Source organism: Medicago truncatula, chromosome 2 (assembly GCF_003473485.1).
Source record: "Medicago truncatula cultivar Jemalong A17 chromosome 2, MtrunA17r5.0-ANR, whole genome shotgun sequence".
Classification (NCBI taxonomy): Eukaryota; Viridiplantae; Streptophyta; class Magnoliopsida; order Fabales; family Fabaceae; genus Medicago; species Medicago truncatula.
Window position 1 is genome coordinate 46162560 of NC_053043.1, and position 19101 is coordinate 46181660.

Here is a 19101-nt window from a genome sequence, read left to right on the forward strand (position 1 = left end):
ATCTCCCGAAACACACCGAACACAACTCCCGGTAAATTTATAAGGGTAAATTGGGAAATTTGAGGGTGAGCATATAAGGGGGCTAAAAGAGCAATTTCCCACACTAACAAGGAATTCTAATTAGATGATGTCAAAGGATTACAATATGAACAGAACTTGTTATGACAATCACAATTCATGATACTTGAATGGGTTTCCAACCTTCAACCTTTACGTGAATTACTAAACTTTTAATCACAATTCAAAATAGTTGAATTTTCATTTAATAGTTCAATGGCACTAAAGTGCGGTTCACAACTTCTCTAGCAGTTGAGATTTGTTTTGATGTACAAGTGAATCATGGTCGTCCAATAGAAGCACAGTTCGTGTATGTATGTGCCAACTATTTTCTTTCTCCTGACTTTGTCATTGATATATTTCATGCCTCATGCAAACTTCTTTTATTTTCAAGTCACTATTCGACATTTACTCCGTGGCTTTGCTTATATTCTATTTCATATATGTGATCCTTTCTTTTTCTGCTACGTGGTCCACTTGTTGAACCCTAACCACACAATTACTCACTTGGTTCCACCACGTTGGTGCAAATCTCAATCGCTAGAGAAGGTGTGAAGAACGGCACGTAAGTGCCATTGAACTATTAGATAATGGGAAAATTACACTCACCTCCGCTGAGGTTTATGAAAATGACACTAACACCCCTTCTAGTTTCAAAACTTACATTAACCTCCCTTAAGTTCTCATATAATAGACAATCACATCCCTTGTTTGCTAAGACAGTTAACTTTCTGTTAATTTCTTTAGAGAATTTTCCACTAATATTTAACGGTGGTTCTTCATTATTGTTGTAGTTTGCTTCCTCTCCGGTGATCCTATTCATGCTCCTTCTTCTACCGAAAGCTACTTTCACCTGCATAGTATAACATCTTCATCATTGGCACTATTATAATACCATGTATGCGTTTCCAAGTTCCAACGTTAATTAAAAACAACTTTGTTCTGCAATGCATATTTTTAAGTGAACGACGACAAATCAACAATGTGAACGATGGTGAGAACCATGACATGAGCGATAGGATAGTAATAACAACGACAAGGAAAGGATGAGTGAGGAAGATGGATCAATATGTGTGAAAATTAACGAAAAAGCAACGGTGTTAACAAGTAAGGGATGTGTTTGTCTATTTCATGAGAATTCGAAGGAGATAAGTGTAAGTTTTTAAACTATAGGAGATCTTGGTGTCATTTTCATAAATCTTAGAGGAAGTGAATGCAATTTTTTCTGAAATAAAAATTTCCAACAGAGTTAACTGTTGTTGGTTGTCGGCGTTTGTAGTTAACTGTCGTAGAGGACTTAGTAAAAAAAAATAGCCATTTGAGGTGTTTTGGTCTTTTCAGATGATTTGGAGAAAAAATGAGAGCGTAAAGAGTAATTTTTCAACCTATTGACCACGTAGCACAGTTCAAGCCCAAACAAAATATTTATCATTTGTTAGTAATTTTTTTTGTGGTGGCCGGGGTTTGAATCTATCAGTAATTCTGAATATATTTATCTATACCACCTGTCGCTATAAAAATAAAAGATCAAGTCATTAATAAAAAGGAAGAATATTTGTTGAAAAATTATAGGGAAGAATATTTATAGGAATTAATTTTAGGGTCTCACCTTCCTTCTCTCGCAATTCTCTTACCTAGTACTTGCTAAATATGCATGAGAATTTCAGTTATCATAAACAAGAGCATTTAAACAGTTGATAATCTTGAAAATTTATTTATATTTCTTACAGTTAAAGCACAAAAATAACTAAAGTAACAAATAGACGGAAAAAAAAACTAAGCAATGAACCTATCAAAGATGGCATATTTAGGTGGGAATTAGAGTTGCGGGTAGAATTGAAGCAAGTAATCAATCGTTGAATTATGGTGTGTTCACTCCAACAAAATGGCATAGTCCTATAACAGTCGTTGTCACTTTTTGGATAAGAAGGAAAAGATTATTTAACAATTTCGTTTTTTATTTAATTCGTTAAAATGATATTGCTGTTCAACCCCCACATAAACACATTTTTAAAGTTGTTTTATGATGTAACAAATGTAGAGAATCCAATTTGATATCCCAAATGAGGGCAAAAATCCTATCTATTTTTTTTTATTTTTTAAAATTAGTGTTTATTATAGTTTTAGAATGAATTAATGCACATATTTTAAAATAAATTAATACTAATTAGATATTTTTTTGACAGACTAATTAGATATATTTATGTATTAAAAAATTATAATAATACTTTTAGATAATTTAGATGACGAGTTCAGTAGGAGAATTTATTAATTATTTCCATATCTCTGAGAAATTTTAACTCTCAAATGACCCTATAAAGACAAGGCAAGAAAATTTATTTGCTAGGTCTACAAGTGTAGGTTATTGTCACTGCAAATAGAATAAAACAAATAAATATTTTGTTGGCTTCTAGCGTGTAACTGCAAATAAATATATGTATTATAATTTATAGGTTTATGGATATTTTCCTCTATTTAATTTCACCTTTTTTAGTTTAGTTAAAAAATTGATTATGCAGTGTAGAAAATGAAGTTAGAACCATTGCTAAAACCATATTGGTAACACCGGTTTTCCTAACATTTTCAGGATCTAAATAGTAACAACTGTTTCTGAGTTACAATTTTCAAGTGTTACTAAATCTCATATATATGTTGTAGTGGCATTAGGCCATCCGTGGTTCTATGACATGAGCTTTTATGGCAAATTCAGAGTCACATTTACTATAAAAAATGTTGCATTTTGCCAAGGATCAATGACCGGAGCATGCACTCCTGGCAAAAATGTGAGGGGTCATGTCAGGAGAATATGCTCCTGACAAAATGCAACATTTTTTGTAGTGATTATTTGCTAAGCTATATAGACCATATACATTATTTATTCATTGAATTTAAAAAGTGAAAAATTGTTTATAATTTGGACTTGACGGAGTATTACCTTGTTTCTCCTCATAGAATGTACATTATATATAGCTAGTTAGCTACACATGTTATATTACTCTTGTTCTTCTTCAAAGCATCATCACTTACATTTCACACCCACGTGACCAAAAAATACAAACACATGCGTAACAAATAAACCAAACCAAAGTTCATTCATTCCTTCTTTCCCTAGTGAGTTTCTTTCTCTATTTTTGGTTCATTCATTCTTCCAAAATAATTACCATGAGAGCCTTTGAAATTGTGTTGGTTCTACTTTGGTTCCTACCAAAAATGTTTTGCACCAATGTGGATTATGACCATAGAGCATTGGTCATTGATGGTAAACGTAGAGTCTTGATTTCTGGTTCTATTCACTACCCTCGTAGTACTCCACAGGTTTTATTTTATGTCTCTCTTTGATTCTGTTTGTGTGTTGAATTTAAACAGTGCTGAATTTGTTGTTGTTTATAGATGTGGCCAGACCTTATTCAGAAATCTAAAGATGGAGGACTTGATGTTATTGAAACCTATGTTTTCTGGAACTTACATGAACCTGTTAAAGGCCAGGTTCTCTTTGCTTCATTTCTTCTCTCACATTCTTACCATTTTCTTTGAGCATTGTATTGAATTTGTTCATGTGTGAAGGAAAAGTTTGCATTGCTTGCAGAAAAAGAAAACAAGTGTCTATGTTAAGCCGAATTGCTAATTGTTGAAAGCATGACTGAACACATTTTTAGACTCGTTTGGATTGACTTATTTGAGTTTATCTACTGACATAATCTCTCCAAGATAGATAATGAAAATAATAATTATATGAAAACAATATGACTTTGTTTTATCTTTTGTAAATAGAAATATCATATACGTAAGAACTTATATGTTGTAAGTGCTTAATAAAGTAGTTTATCCAAACATGGTGTTGATCTACTGTAAGGTTAGAAAGACTATTATAATTCACTGAAATGAAATGGATTTTTGCAGTATGATTTTGATGGGAGGAAGGATTTAGTGAAATTTGTGAAGGCAGTGGCTGAGGCGGGACTATATGTGCATCTCCGCATCGGTCCATATGTTTGTGCTGAATGGAACTATGGGTAAAGTTTGGTTGGTAATTTATGTGTGATATTTTTCTGGGGTGTTCATCTAATCGAGGGCTTTAACTTCTTAACAGTGGTTTCCCTCTTTGGCTTCACTTCATTCCGGGGATTAAGTTCCGAACTGATAATGAACCATTTAAGGTAGAGGTAACCATAACTCTGTTGCTTCCTACTTTTGTCCTTAAATCTGAGTTCACTTGCCAAGAAATTTTGTCTTCAGGCCGAAATGAAGAGATTCACCGCTAAGATTGTCGATCTCATGAAGCAAGAGAAACTTTATGCATCACAAGGAGGACCTATAATTTTATCTCAGGTTTTTTTATCACTAAATACAATTATAGCGAGTATATTTTTGTAGACATATTAAGGTCAAAGTTAATATTTGTTAATGTGAGAGTATTTGTGCTCTATTGCCAGATTGAAAATGAGTATGGAGACATCGATTCAGCCTATGGTTCTGCTGGTAAATCATACATCAATTGGGCAGCAAAAATGGCTACATCTCTTGATACAGGTGTACCTTGGGTCATGTGTCAGCAAGAAGATGCTCCTGATTCAATCGTAGGTTTTATGTTTTGATATGTCTACGCTAATTGTTTTCTGGTTTACTAGGTTGCCTGTCTTCTGGAAAAGAGAAATCTTAGTATGTTGTCTGCATTCATCTTACTTGACTTTTACTTTAACTGCATGCAGATTAATACCTGCAATGGATTTTACTGCGATCAATTCACACCAAACTCTAATACAAAGCCAAAAATGTGGACTGAAAATTGGAGTGCATGGTTAGCAACTTAGCATCCCTCTTTATATAAATAATTTAATCGAATTGTTTTTGTTATTTTCCAAATCTTACTCGAATTCTTTGGAATGGTAGGTATCTTTTATTTGGTGGTGGGTTTCCTCACAGACCTGTGGAAGATCTTGCATTTGCTGTGGCACGCTTTTTCCAACGAGGTGGAACATTTCAAAATTACTATATGGTATTGCAACCTGAAATGTTCTTCACAAGTTCAATTTACTATATGGTATTGTTCTTAAGGCCAGTTTTTAAGAGGAATTAGTTGATACTGTATCATTTTTTATTGCCTGCTCAAAAACAGTACCATGGAGGAACCAACTTTGACCGAAGTACCGGCGGACCATTCATTGCTACAAGTTACGATTTTGATGCACCGATTGATGAATATGGTATGTCCTTCAGCCTACATACTAAATATATGTTGTTCATGTTGTAGCCATCACAAAATGTACCACCGGTAATACATCGAAGAAGATAAATTAATAATATCACATGCATAGTTTATTTCTTATATGCACAAGAGAAATTACACTGGACAATTGTGTTTTTTAATATATATTTTTTAATATATTTGCTATATACTGCAGGAATTATTAGGCAGCCGAAGTGGGGTCATCTTAAAGATTTGCACAAGGCCGTAAAGCTTTGTGAGGAAGCGTTAATAGCTACAGAACCTAAGATTACTTCTCTTGGTCCAAACCTAGAGGTAGAGGCGGTTTATATTGAAATTTTTGCCCGTTTATCTTATTTCGCGTCTTAGGATAGAATTTATTTTGTAACTAAAACTCATCCAGTTTGTCAATCTTTCTCTGGAAAATTCCCTGCATTGAGTACAATTTTGCCACAACCACTATTTTAGGCACTAACTAGATTAGGTCTCAACAGTCTTTTACTATTTAAAACGCAGGCGGCAGTTTATAAGACAGGATCTGTATGTGCTGCCTTTCTCGCCAACGTGGACACTAAAAGTGATAAAACTGTAAATTTCAGTGGCAATTCATATCACTTGCCTGCATGGTCTGTTAGCATCTTACCAGATTGCAAGAATGTAGTGCTTAATACTGCAAAGGTTTGTCTTACCTTCATTTGTGTTAAGTTGCTTCAATAACGCAATTATTTCAATCAAAATAGATAGTTTAATTGAATAGAGTTACTAAAAAAGTGTAATCCATATTCATTTTGTGAATATTCTATCTATACCAAGGTGTTTTCTCTTATTTATTAGTCCAAAGTAAGTAGAATGTAATAAAAATAACATGTTTATTATGGCAGATTAATTCTGCATCTGCAATTTCAAACTTCGTAACTAAATCTTCAAAAGAAGATATCAGTTCTTTAGAAACTTCTAGTTCAAAATGGAGTTGGATAAACGAACCTGTGGGTATTTCGAAGGATGATATATTTTCAAAAACTGGATTACTTGAGCAAATAAATATCACCGCTGATAGAAGTGACTACTTGTGGTACTCATTAAGGTATACAAGCCTCCAAATTTGAAAGATATTTTCCCTGAACGATGATTCTGTACTTCTCGATAACACTTCTATTATATTCTTTTGAAGCGTTGATCTTAAGGATGATCTTGGTTCTCAAACTGTACTTCACATTGAATCACTCGGCCATGCCCTTCATGCTTTCGTAAACGGAAAGCTTGCAGGTAATTATTCACTAGAATTTTATGGTTCTAATGTTTTGAAAGTCTCAAAGAGCCTGTATTATTGAAACTCAAATGAAGTCAAGGTTGATTTTAAAACAAGTTAAAAATATGAGTTGATCATGAATATTTTTTTTTTAGGGAGAGTTGATCTTGGATGTTCCGTCCAAAAATGTTCATAATTTATTGTTTCCATTAAGTTCTTGAATTATTAAATTATAACTTTCGATGATATTATTGATGAATTCTTAGGGAGTCACACCGGGAACAAAGACAAACCTAAGCTTAATGTGGACATCCCAATCAAAGTAATTTATGGAAATAACCAAATTGATCTGCTGAGTCTAACAGTTGGACTTCAGGTTCAGATTTTCGTGTTTGTAGTTTCCAATTATGCATAGAATGGCTTGCTCCTCCAAAGATTTCTCTCATTACTATATCTAAGCTAACATGAACCATATGCACATCAGAACTATGGAGCTTTTTTTGACAGATGGGGAGCGGGGATCACCGGTCCAGTAACATTGAAAGGTTTGAAGAATGGCAACAACACTCTTGATCTCTCCTCTCAGAAGTGGACATATCAGGTCAGTCTTAACTTTTGATCAAAGACTTGATCAAAGACTATTTATTAGTCTTAATGGAGATTGATTGTTAATGGAGTTAATTCTATTGATACAGGTTGGCCTAAAAGGTGAAGATTTAGGTCTGTCCAGTGGAAGTTCCGAAGGTTGGAACTCACAGTCTACTTTCCCTAAGAATCAACCATTGATTTGGTACAAGGTAATTTTATTTTCAATTTATTGTTTCCCTTTATATAAGTTATGGAATTTCAAATTAAAAGAATGCCACTATATGAAAAATGTTTTTTGGTACTAACCAATGTCATACATGTTGCATTAGACAAACTTTGATGCTCCATCCGGCAGTAATCCAGTTGCGATTGACTTCACGGGGATGGGAAAAGGTGAGGCTTGGGTAAATGGACAAAGCATTGGGCGATACTGGCCTACATATGTTGCTTCAAATGCCGATTGCACAGACTCATGCAACTACAGAGGACCTTTTACTCAAACCAAATGTCACATGAATTGTGGAAAACCATCACAGACATTGTAAGTGTTGCAAATTTTCAATGAAAAAGAGTTTAAACATGAAAAAAAAATCTTGATCTACGATGTGACTGAGACATTAATCCCATCTCGCAGATACCATGTACCACGATCGTTTTTGAAACCAAACGGCAACACTCTTGTATTGTTTGAGGAAAATGGCGGTGATCCAACACAAATAGCTTTTGCTACAAAACAGCTAGAAAGTTTGTGTGCCCATGTATCTGATTCTCACCCACCTCAAATAGACTTGTGGAACCAAGATACAACATCATGGGGAAAAGTAGGGCCTGCACTGTTGCTCAACTGTCCTAATCATAATCAGGTAATCTTTTCCATCAAATTTGCAAGCTATGGAACACCACTGGGGACATGCGGAAACTTCTACCGCGGACGCTGCAGCAGCAATAAGGCGCTGTCAATTGTAAAGAAGGTGTTTATCTGAATTCTTGTTCCCTTGCTAATTTGTTATGTTTCACTTAGGTTTAGATTAACTATGTTGGGTTATTTGTTTGTGTTTCCATATCTATTTTCTTTTGAACGAAAGTTTTTTTTGTAACATACTAAAATCATCTTATTAACAGGCCTGCATTGGATCAAGAAGTTGTAGTATTGGAGTATCAACCGATACATTTGGAGACCCTTGTAGAGGAGTGCCAAAGAGTTTAGCTGTTGAAGCTACTTGTGCTTATAGCCATACAGATTTGTAGCATGTTAGTCGAAGTACCACTTGCAATAAAAGAAACAAATATTGTCTTCATTATATTGTGAGCATTTGGAAAAATTGAAACTTCCATTATTATGGAATACAAGTGCAATTTAGGAATACAAATACAAAAAACTCACATTATGGCAAGTTTAAGAAACTTATAGCACATTGAGATTTAAGAAAATGGTTGTAATAGGAAACATTATGGTGGACTCTTTTTAGTCTTGGATACACAAATATAATAATATAAAATAGAAACCTGAATACAACATGTTAATTTCATAAACGGAATTGGCTTAATTTTTGTGTCATGTCAAACTCAAATTTTGACTTGGTTGCAATTTTTTTTTTATTATAACATTTATGGTTGACCCTTCTTTCTTGCAAATTGTCTGAGAAAGACTACTCTGATTTTGCATAACTTTAGTATTTGGATCTATAGATGTGTCACTGGATTTGCAATCAAACATTGCAGTCTCCTCCAAGATGTCAAGAGCATACTTTCTTTGAGAGATGGCAATGTGCACTACAAGAATGGTGGATTTTCCTACAAAAGTTTCCGACGAAATTTCCTAGAAAGCGTTTTCCTACGAATTAGCGACGAAATTTTCGTCGGAAAGCAAATGTCAGTAAAAAGCAGCTTGTGAATGGCTGACTTTACCTAGGAATAATTTCCTAGGAAAGCGGCGGCCCCCACATGCAGAAAAAGGGTGTGTGGAAGCATGTGATTGGCCTAATTTACCGAGGAATATTTTCCTAGGAAAGCTGCGGCCCCACATGCAAAAAAAGGGTGTGTGGAAGCATGTGATTGGCCTACTTTACCGAGGAATATTTTCGTAGGAAAGCTGCGGCCCCACATGCACACAGCCGTTGGATAAGGGGTGTGTGTATGGTTGTGATTGGTGGAAATTACCTACGAAAATTTTGTCGGAAAACACGGGACCCACATGCTAACTAGCCGTTTGTTACCGTTGCAGCATTTGTGTATATAAATATACAACACTCTATTTTCTTCTTGACAATCTTCATTCTATTCTCATTCAAATTTTTTTAATATCACTCAAATTTTATTCTCCATCATTTTATTATCATTATTTCTCATTCAAATTTTTTTAATATCACTCAAATTTTATTCTCCATCATTTTATTATCATTATTGAAGTTTCTAACAAAGGTAATTATTGATATTTTCTTATAATTGATTTCAATTTTACATGTGTTTGAATTTATAAATATTTAATGTAGTTATACATTAAAATAAGTTACATTCTTTTTTATAGTTATGTTGGTTCTGATCCATTTTGAGGTTGGTGTTGTTGTTCGTTGCCGTTGATTTTGTTGTCTCCGCTTAATTCGTCGACTTATTATTTGAGGTTGGTACATTTCTAACTTATTTTAAATAATTATTACAATGGTATTAGTACTAAATATTAATTATTAGAAAAATAGTTACTAAAATTATTATATTGTAATTAATAAAAACGTTAGCGGGATTTTTCTAAAAAAAAATGTTAGTTGGATTAACTTCTTTAAAAAAATATTTAGTGGGATTAAATTAAATTTCAACTTATTAGTGTTAGAGAGAGTATAATAAAAAAAGTGTTAGTTTGTAGAAAAACTTGTAGTTTAGTTAAAAATGTTTACTTTTGAAAAACTTGTGTTAAATTTATATATATTGTTAATTTAGTTATTAAAATATGTTGCATTATTTTTTGTAGTTTCCTTGTTTTCGATCCATTTTAAAGTTGGTGTTGCTGCTGGCTGGTTGTTGCTTTTTTTTTTTTGATCCACTTGTTCATTGGCTTGTTATTTGAGGTTAGTATCTTTTATTTATTTAAAATTTATTCAATGGATTAATATTAAAAATATTAGATATTAGAAACATAGTTAGTAAAATTAAATTGTAGTAAATATGTTATTTAGATCAAATTTGTTTTACGTAAAATAAATGTAGCTAGTAAAAATGTTACCGTAGTTCTTTAAAAAAAAGTTAAGTTAGTAAAGAAATATGTATAATTAAGTTTGTTAGAAAAATAATGTAAAGTAGCAAAAAATTATGAAGTTAATTAATATGACATATGTGAATTATTTTGTGGGAATCAATTCTGGCGTCCGCGCTTAACATTTATTTGTGGTTAGTAATTTGTATATGCACGCAATGTTTATTTCATACAAATTTTAGAAAATGTGATATAGATTAGAAAATGTTATATATTTTAGTCATAAAATATAAAATATTATATAATTTTTATGCGATAGCATGTTTATTTTGTACAAATTTCTAAATATTTAGGTGATTAGAAAAAAATTGTTATTTATATTAAAAAAATATTTACGTATAAAAATATATGGTACTAATTTGAGTCAACTGCAGCGACGCGAAAAATGGATCAACATATTTTCCATCGTAGTTGGATGTACGATAGAAAATATCCGGGGAAAAGGAAACTTAAGGCGGCTTTTGTGGATGGAGTTCGTGAATTTGTTGCTTACGCCATGGCGCAAGATGCCTTTCAATTGGAGGGAGGGATAAGATGTCTGTGTGTTAAATGTACGTGTAGGTTGATTCGGAGCCCAAAAGATGTTCTAAACCATTTAAAGGACCTTGGTTTTATGGAGAATTATTATGTGTGGATTTATCACGATGAACAAGAGCCTACAAATAATACCGAGTCTGATGTTAATATGCACGCTTCAAGCAGTGAGGCGCGTATGGAGTGTGAAAACTTTGGCGTGATGGAAGATATGGTCGGTGATGCACTTGGGGTGAACCTGTCTTACAACGAGGGTGGTGAAGAGGAAACAATCCCGAATGAGAAAGCGTTGAAGTTTTACAAGATGATGCAAGAAGTAAACAAGCCGTTGTTTGAAGGGTCGTCTGATTCTAAGTTATCAATGAGTGTGAGGCTTTTAGCTGCCGCGTCAGATTGGAGTGTAGCCGAAGAAGGCTCAGAGTATACAGATATCATGAGGGACGCAACTTCCAAACCTAGCTTCTCACAATCGGTCCAATAGTTCCAATCGGTGCTACAATTGCTCAGTTTCCAACTCACTCAGTCCACAATCCATCACCGTTGATTTTATTGCCCTAAAAGGTTAGTGAATCACCTTTGCTAAATTGATTTTATTGCTGCTAATTTGTGATTTAAAATATTAGGGTTTTCTGATTTGGTCTGGGTTCTTTTGATAAGTTAACAGGTTTGGATACACATAAAATTTGATTTGGGTTCCCTAATGTTTTTTTGAACTTTAACTCAAATAGCATTGTGAATGTATTTTTTTGCTTATAAGACCTGTGCTAATTTGACTCATATCGCATTTACCTATGCTATGATAATTGCAGCCTGTGTGGTCGTTTTTTGTTCTTCTTCTAGAAGTCGTGTTCGCCGTGTTCTCAATCGCTCAAGAAACCACCGCCGCCGCCGTGTTATAACTAGTTTTGAACTAAGTTAAGTTTCTCCTGTTTATTTTAATATATAATCCTGCCATATGGATATGTGTGGTGTGTGTGGAAGTAATATAGTTTTTCTGTTTTTTATGAGGTAGATTAGAAGAAGATATGCATCATAATTTGGATCAGTATTATGTCATCCATTCATGAGATTATATCTGCCATTTGTTGGTTTTGATTCAGATTTGTTTTTGAGCATTAGAGTCTGTTATTTTCTTGGTGCTTAAAGAAATGTGCTAGAGTTGATGTATGAGCGATGAGCTAATTGTTGTGCATTTTATGAAGTGTCAAAGGAAATTTAAGAGATTGTAATTACTCTTCATTGTGAAGATTGAAGATTGTAATTAATCTTCATTACGATGAGCTAAGAGTTTGAATTAAATGTATTTTGATTTATCTAATTTTGAACTATGTTTATAGGAACTTGGATCAACTTGAGGTGTTATCGAAGAAATAGAAGAAGCTTAATCAAAGACTATAAGAGCCAAGGCGTCTTCACAATCCATTGCTGCAACTAGGTTATCTGATTCTGTTTTTCAATTTTATTTATTTATAGAAGTATTGTATGATTCTGTTTTTAGCTATCAATAACTTTTGGTGCTGAGTTTGGTGATGGAGTACCATTGAATTAGTTGATCATTTTGATTATTGAAATTCATTCTTTACTCACTAGCTTGATTTAATTCTCTTTATTTCATTTTGGCTATGTTTTGAAAATTAGGACAGAATTGTAGTATAAGCTTATAACACAATTTTTGGTTGAAGATTCTGACTTTTCTTTATCTCTAAGTTGAATTCCACTAAATTCTTGAGATAGATTGGTTGATGTTACTGTCAAATAAAATTCTTGAGGTAGTGTTTTCGCTGCTCCCTTTTCCACCATGATATAGCCATGTCGGTGTCCTAGGTTTTTTTAGATTAGCAGTGTCCGTGTCGGTGTCCTAGGTTTTTTTAGATTAGCCGTGTCCGTGTCCGTGTCGTGTCCCGTGTCCGTGTCCGTGTCCGAGTCCGTGCTTCATAGGGTTTTCAGTGTAATTCTACAAAACCAATCCAAAAGTTCAGTTTTGTTCGTAAACAGACTTAAACTCCTCTATTTAATTAAAATATCAAACGGTGTCCGAATTGAGTAAACGAACATTCCCTGGAAAGCTTAGAATGTCAAGAATATAAATATAATTTTACTTTTGGTGTTTAAATATCCAATTTGTACAGTTTTACTAATGAACTTGTACAGGTACAGAAACATGTTAGCAGTTTTACCAATTTGCTGCAAAAGTCAGAATTTCAATCTATTCCTCTTTTTTCTTTCTTTCACTTACTCAATTGATCATACTTCTACATTTCTTAATCTATGACATTATTACCATGACATAATAGTATAAAAGTAACTTTATGCTGATTCAAATCTGTTAGTGTGCATTTAGGTTTCGTCATTAGGTGTCGTCGTCGTGGTTAGGTAAGAGCCATGAATTGTGCATTTAGAAACCAACTTCCAAACCTCCTTGTCAACCATAGCCATATTAAATACCTTAAAACTTTTAAAACTCATCCCATTGAACATGTAAGGATTTTGAAGAATGCAAAACTCCCTCTAAGCTAACAAGTTCATTACAAGAATGATCATATAGAAATAATAAGCATATTTCTTTGTATCCTGATAGATTGCTCATAATCTTCTCAGAAGCAAAACAGCAGATACAAGGATTGCTTTCTTATTGTCCAAGCCTAGGCTACCCTATTTCAGTCTGCCTTTCTTGTTGGTTGATGTGTGCCTTTCCACCAACTCTTGATTTGCAAGTGCAACAGCCTATTCAAAACGAAAATTACGCCCATGACGGAGGCAAAGTATTGATCTATAAAGGGCAGCAACATGTAGGAAGAAGATTATTGTAATTATGAGATCATCCAAGAGACCAACTATTCCGAATATTCCTTCCGAGATGATGTCAATAACACTACAAGAAATGTTGCATTTTGTCAGGGGCAGAAGTCCTGGCAAAATGCAGAAAGCCTTGGCAATTGGACATTTGCCAGGAGCAGAATCACCAGCAAATCTGCTCATCGCAAATGAACCTGTCAGGGCTTAAGCTCCTGGCAAATGCGCTCCTGACACAGGCCCTGGCTCAACCCCTAGCAAATTGTGTCAGCTTGCATGCAGCTTTTCTGGAGTTCTGCAGGCATTTGCAGACTGTGTCAGCATCACATCAGTCATCATTTTCAAAACATGCCAGGGGTTTACCCCTGACAAAATGTGTACCAATTTTAAAAATTAAAAAACATTTTTTAATTGTTTAAAAAATCAAAATATTAAAATTTAATAATTAAAATAATTTCAAAAAACAATTTTAAATTATTTTTACGAAAAATAATTAAATTAAATTATTAAAACAATTTTAATAAACGTTTTTAAATTGTTTTTTTTATTTCATTTTTTTAAAATTGTTTTTATTTCATACCATAAAAAAGAGATTCGAAAAATTCAGCCATTAATTAACATCATTCTAAAAAAATCTATTTTACGTACCGATCACCAAACATAAAACAAAACACAACAGAATCATTTGGCACACAAAAAGTATAGTACCCTTGAGATAGATTACATCAACGAACCAATTTGACTATGAACAAGCTATAAAGAAATAGTCCATTGGAAAAACATTTCATATATTTAAACATTACACAATGAAGTATGCTTACATGGAAATACTAAATTACATAGTGGCTGAACCATAACCAATACATTGGAAATAACGTTTCATTGGACTATGACAATTACTATAAGAGAATGATGGCATAGTGGCATGACAATTACTATAAGAGAATGATAACAGTCATACACTTACCGGTTACAAACTACAGTTCATTGAGTAGTAGTACAATGCTAGTATGAGTTCAAATATATTATGATGTCCATTGATTTATATTGTCTGTGGCTTAATAACTTGAATCAAAATTATAGAACAAAATCAGCAGCAGCAAACAGTGGCATCTAAGAAAATAACAGTTTAAAAAACAAGAATTACATGGCATGTCCTGCCTTTAGATGACATTAATTAAAGTATGAGAAACTACTTACATCAGGGGTGCATAACTGTGTTGCGATGTGTTCTATGTGGGAAGATGGTATATTCCCGTTTGAATTTCAATTCCCTCCAAGCATTTTGCCACAACTTTCATGAGGGGTTGCCTCCGGTAACTTTGCCAGGAGTTTCCCCTGACATAGCTTCTGCCGAATTTTCCAGGAGTTCTTGCTCCTGGCATTATTCCCTGGCCATATGCAACATTTCTTGTAGTGGGTTGAGGATGTATATAACAATCAGTATCATAGTAATGACGACACGAGCTCTGAAAAGAAAAGGAAGAAATGTGCTAGGCTCAATGAAATCCTTGAAAAGAGTACGCAAGAGAAATGGAAGATCAAGGAGTCTTTGAGTAATGGGAGCTTTAGATTGATCACTAAAAATACAGTTGTAAGTCTGAATTCCAATCAGAACTTCAGGGTCATGACGATACTTGTTGCCATTATCGTCGTAGTTGTGGTTTTCAGTAGGAACCAAAAGGGTAATGGGTCGATGACAGTGTGGACATTTACATGGTTCAATGTCTGGAGATTGTTCCCAATCAACCATTGTACAGGTTCCACAAAACCAATGAGAGCATATGTCTGTAGCTTGACATATTATCTGGAATTTTACGTGACATTTTGAACATACAAATTTCGATGGTGGACCTTCTTTCAATTTCCCTTTCTCTTCTATCTCAGCCTCTAACCCTAGGTTTTCCAATTTATCCTTCTCTTCACCCAATTCTTCTATCTTAGCCTCTAATCCTAGGTTTTCCAATTTCCCTCTATCTTCACCCATTTCTTCTATCTCCGCCTCTAAGTTTTCCAATTTCCCTTTCTCTTCACCCATTCTTTCTCTATTTACTCTTCTTTTTTTTTTCTTTTTCTTTTTTTTTACGAAAGAGGGTCCTCAGCTCATTGTTAGTTAGGATTAAAAACATATACTTCTGAATATACTTTTTTTTTTTTACAAAATCAATAAATACTTTTTTTTAAAGAAAAATAAATAAATACTTAAGAGCTTCATTATTCATAGACTTCCCAATTCAAATGAAGAAATTGTCAAATCCACATTAAGGAACAACATAAAATAAAATAAAAAATAAACTAACAAACATTATATCTACGAAGAAGAAAAAAAAGTAGGGCTAAACTATTTTGCCATCCTAAAAGTAACTTGAATATTTATCATGTCATAAAAACCAATAAATAGCCAAGAGATGAAGAGTGACAAAATGAAGAAAAACTAAAATACCAAGTGATAATGAACAACCATTTTTCATAAACTTCTTCATGAACAGCAAGGATGAAACAAAATGAAAAAAGAAGCATCATTTATCCTATTTTCCTAATTCACATAAAAAAATGCCCACGTACACATTAAGGAATAAAAGAAACTATGAAAGAAAGTCTGACAAATAGACAAACAACCATCATATCGATGAAAAAATATTGCTTAAATACTTGACCAATCTAAGAGTAACTTGACTCCCTATAATGTCATAGAAACCAAATAATAATCAAGAGATGAAGAGTAAAAGTGAGTAGAATAATAAAGAGTTGAAGAGTAAAAGTGAGTGGAATAAGAGTAATACAAAATTGAAGATGAATTATCCAATTATTGCTTGAAAGGGATGAACAACAAAACCCAAAATTTGGTGAAAGAAACTACATACTTATACACACAATCTTTTTCAATGTAGGACAAATAGTCTAATTAGTAGAAACTTTAAATATTGATATCATATTAGTGGTTCTATGTATAATGAGTTATGGAATACAAAAAAAATTAATAGTAGTTCAAAGGTTAATGTGATAAAAATCAATGCATTGGAGTTTATGATTCATAAATAAACACGTAAAAATTGTGTGGATCTTTTTTAAACGTGGCACATCATCACAATTCTAGCTTATGGATAGCTTAAACTTGGACCATAAATATCTCATCAATCACCTAGAGAAGTTTTTAAATCGTTAATATAAACTAATTTCAAAATTAAGTTGTTGGGTTAGTAACATCCACAAAATCAACTCTAAACCTAGCATAATTAAGTATTTTAAATTTATTCTTACCATTTACATTACACTAAATTTTGCGTCAACGGTTTCCAAATGCTAAGTAACGTCACATTTTCCTTCAAAAAAAGTAACGTCACATTTATATACACTTTTAAAAGGCATTTAGCTTCAATTTTAGCGTCCACTTTTGAAGATGTTAATTAGCATCGGTAGGAAGCTAGTGTTTGGCCTCCAAGCTTTTATTGTCATTAATTTTTTGGCCTCTATATTGACTCTAAAAGGCTATTAGCGTCCATAATTTGCCTTTTTGCATCCATTTTTATGATGACTCTAAAACGTAATTTTCTTGTAATGCAGATGCAGAGAAAAAAAAAAAAAGTGGAAGAAATAACAATTTTTTTGAATTGTGATAGGGTCGAAGGAATAAGCAAGTTGAAACCTCAACACAAAGAGCTTTTAAAAAGTGTGGTTGCCCAATCAAAATTAGATCAACACCGTTGAAAAATGGTTTGGGATGAAAAGTTGAGGTTAAATGTGGAATTCACAACCATATGCTACCTAATAGAATGGAAGGTCATGCATTTACAGGGCGTCGAACAATAGAATAGCCTGAAGACGTTAGGATTTAACAAATCTTCATGTTCCACTAAGACGGATACCTCTATTATTGCATTAATGAGTTTTCAAGCCTAAACTATTAATTTTTTTTATCATATGTTAGTTCTTAATATATTTATTTAGGATTAAATATGTTTTTTTGTCCCTATAAATATATCAGTTTTTCGTTTTAGTTCCTTTAAAAATTTCCTTCAACTTTTAGCCCCTATAAAATTTTGAATCACTACTTTTAGTCCTGAATTTTAGGTTAATTTTTTTTAATGAAATTGTGCAAAATTGTGTAGAGTATTGTAAAAATATATCCCAGAAAAAATTAGAATTTTTTAACAAAACTTAAATTAAATATGAATTTTTAACTGCAAAAATGTAAAAATTCATATTTAATTCATGTTTTGTTAAAAAAAATCTAAATTTTTTGGGAGAGATTAATTCTTATAATATATTAAATTTTTATGCAAAATTTTATTCAAAAATATGAATTCTACATATGATTTTACTGTAAAGAAAGGACCAAAAGTGGAGATGGAAAACTTTTTGGAGACTAAAAGTTGATCAAGAAATTTTTTAGAGAAACTAAAATGGAAATTTGACATATTTATAGGGAGAAAAAACATATTTAACCCATTTATTTATTTATACTACCAATGATATTTTTCTATAAAAATAAAAATCACCAAATCCTTAAAAAAAGGAAGAATATTTGTGTTTTTTTAACCAAGAAGAATATTTGTTGAAAAAATATAGGGAAGAATTTTTATAGGAATTAAACAAGAGGATATAACAATTAATAATCCTGAAAAATTATTAATATTTCTTAGAAATAAAGCACAGAAGTAACTCAAGTTTTTTTTTTTTTACGGGACAAAATATAACTCAATTTTTAGGAGAAAATATAATTAGGAGAGATACAAGATGGAATCTTAATATGAATATGAAAACTAGCATGACGCGAAGCCATTTAGCAAAACTATGAGCGACTTTGTTGGCTTGTCTCTAATAAACCTAACATTAGAGGTTGCTAAATCAGAAGCAAACAGACGTTTACAGCCATTGATACTGCACTATAATTAGAAACGCCGCTTTTACTACCATAAAGACTATCCACCACAGTTTTGGAACAAAACTCAAAATCCACAATACCCAATTGTAGATCACGCACCCAATACATTGCTGATAATAAACCTAAAGCCTCGCCCAAATCCACTTCAATGAGTGGAGTCATCCATTCAGTTTTAGTCAACACAAACCTACCTTCATTATCTCGACTACACATACCAAGGCTAACCTGATTCAAAGAATGGGAAAAGGAAGCATCTACATTACATTTTTACCTACCTGAACTTGGTTTATGCTACTGCAGATCTCCTTGAGGAGTGGGATGCATGGTAGTATGATTTCAAATATGTTGGACATTCATCCAACTAGTAAGAAAAGATCTTGTATGTTCACATATTATTACTATGTTCCAAATATTCCATAGAGTCACACTAAAGACTTGTTTTTGCTGTTGATCCAGATGGGTTAAAATAGCAAACAAATTTGTCACGAAACTTGTATATAGATCAAAGAAAGCCATCGAGAGACTCCATAATCCGGTGTGCT

The 19101-nt window shown here is 32.9% G+C and overlaps 2 protein-coding genes across 4 annotated transcripts; both read left to right on the plus strand.

Moving 5' to 3' along the window:
• The first annotated feature begins 1087 nt into the window (after positions 1-1087).
• On the plus strand, positions 1088-8630 carry LOC11414756 (beta-galactosidase 8). 3 transcript variants are annotated; one of them, XM_039830826.1, is made up of 19 exons: positions 1088-1211; positions 3448-3543; positions 3958-4070; positions 4148-4214; positions 4294-4386; positions 4491-4634; positions 4767-4855; positions 4948-5053; positions 5174-5261; positions 5460-5578; positions 5780-5941; positions 6145-6347; positions 6435-6529; positions 6779-6888; positions 6997-7113; positions 7208-7309; positions 7430-7641; positions 7735-8071; positions 8223-8630. In XM_039830826.1, exons 1-19 carry the CDS (start codon positions 1104-1106, stop codon positions 8346-8348), a joined length of 2487 nt encoding a protein of 828 aa, XP_039686760.1. In that variant the 5' UTR covers positions 1088-1103; the 3' UTR covers positions 8349-8630. The 3 variants fall into 3 exon arrangements, with proteins under 3 accessions (XP_039686760.1, XP_003597215.2, XP_039686761.1); XM_003597167.4 differs by lacking the exon at positions 1088-1211 and adding an exon at positions 3083-3372; XM_039830827.1 differs by lacking the exon at positions 1088-1211 and adding an exon at positions 3266-3316.
• Positions 8631-10725: 2095 nt separating this feature from the next.
• Positions 10726-12716, plus strand: LOC120578264 (uncharacterized). Its single transcript, XM_039830830.1, has 2 exons — positions 10726-11442; positions 11691-12716. The coding sequence occupies exon 1, from the start codon at positions 10733-10735 to the stop codon at positions 11360-11362; it is 630 nt and encodes a 209-aa protein (XP_039686764.1). The 5' UTR covers positions 10726-10732; the 3' UTR covers positions 11363-11442; positions 11691-12716.
• The last annotated feature ends 6385 nt before the right edge of the window (positions 12717-19101 follow it).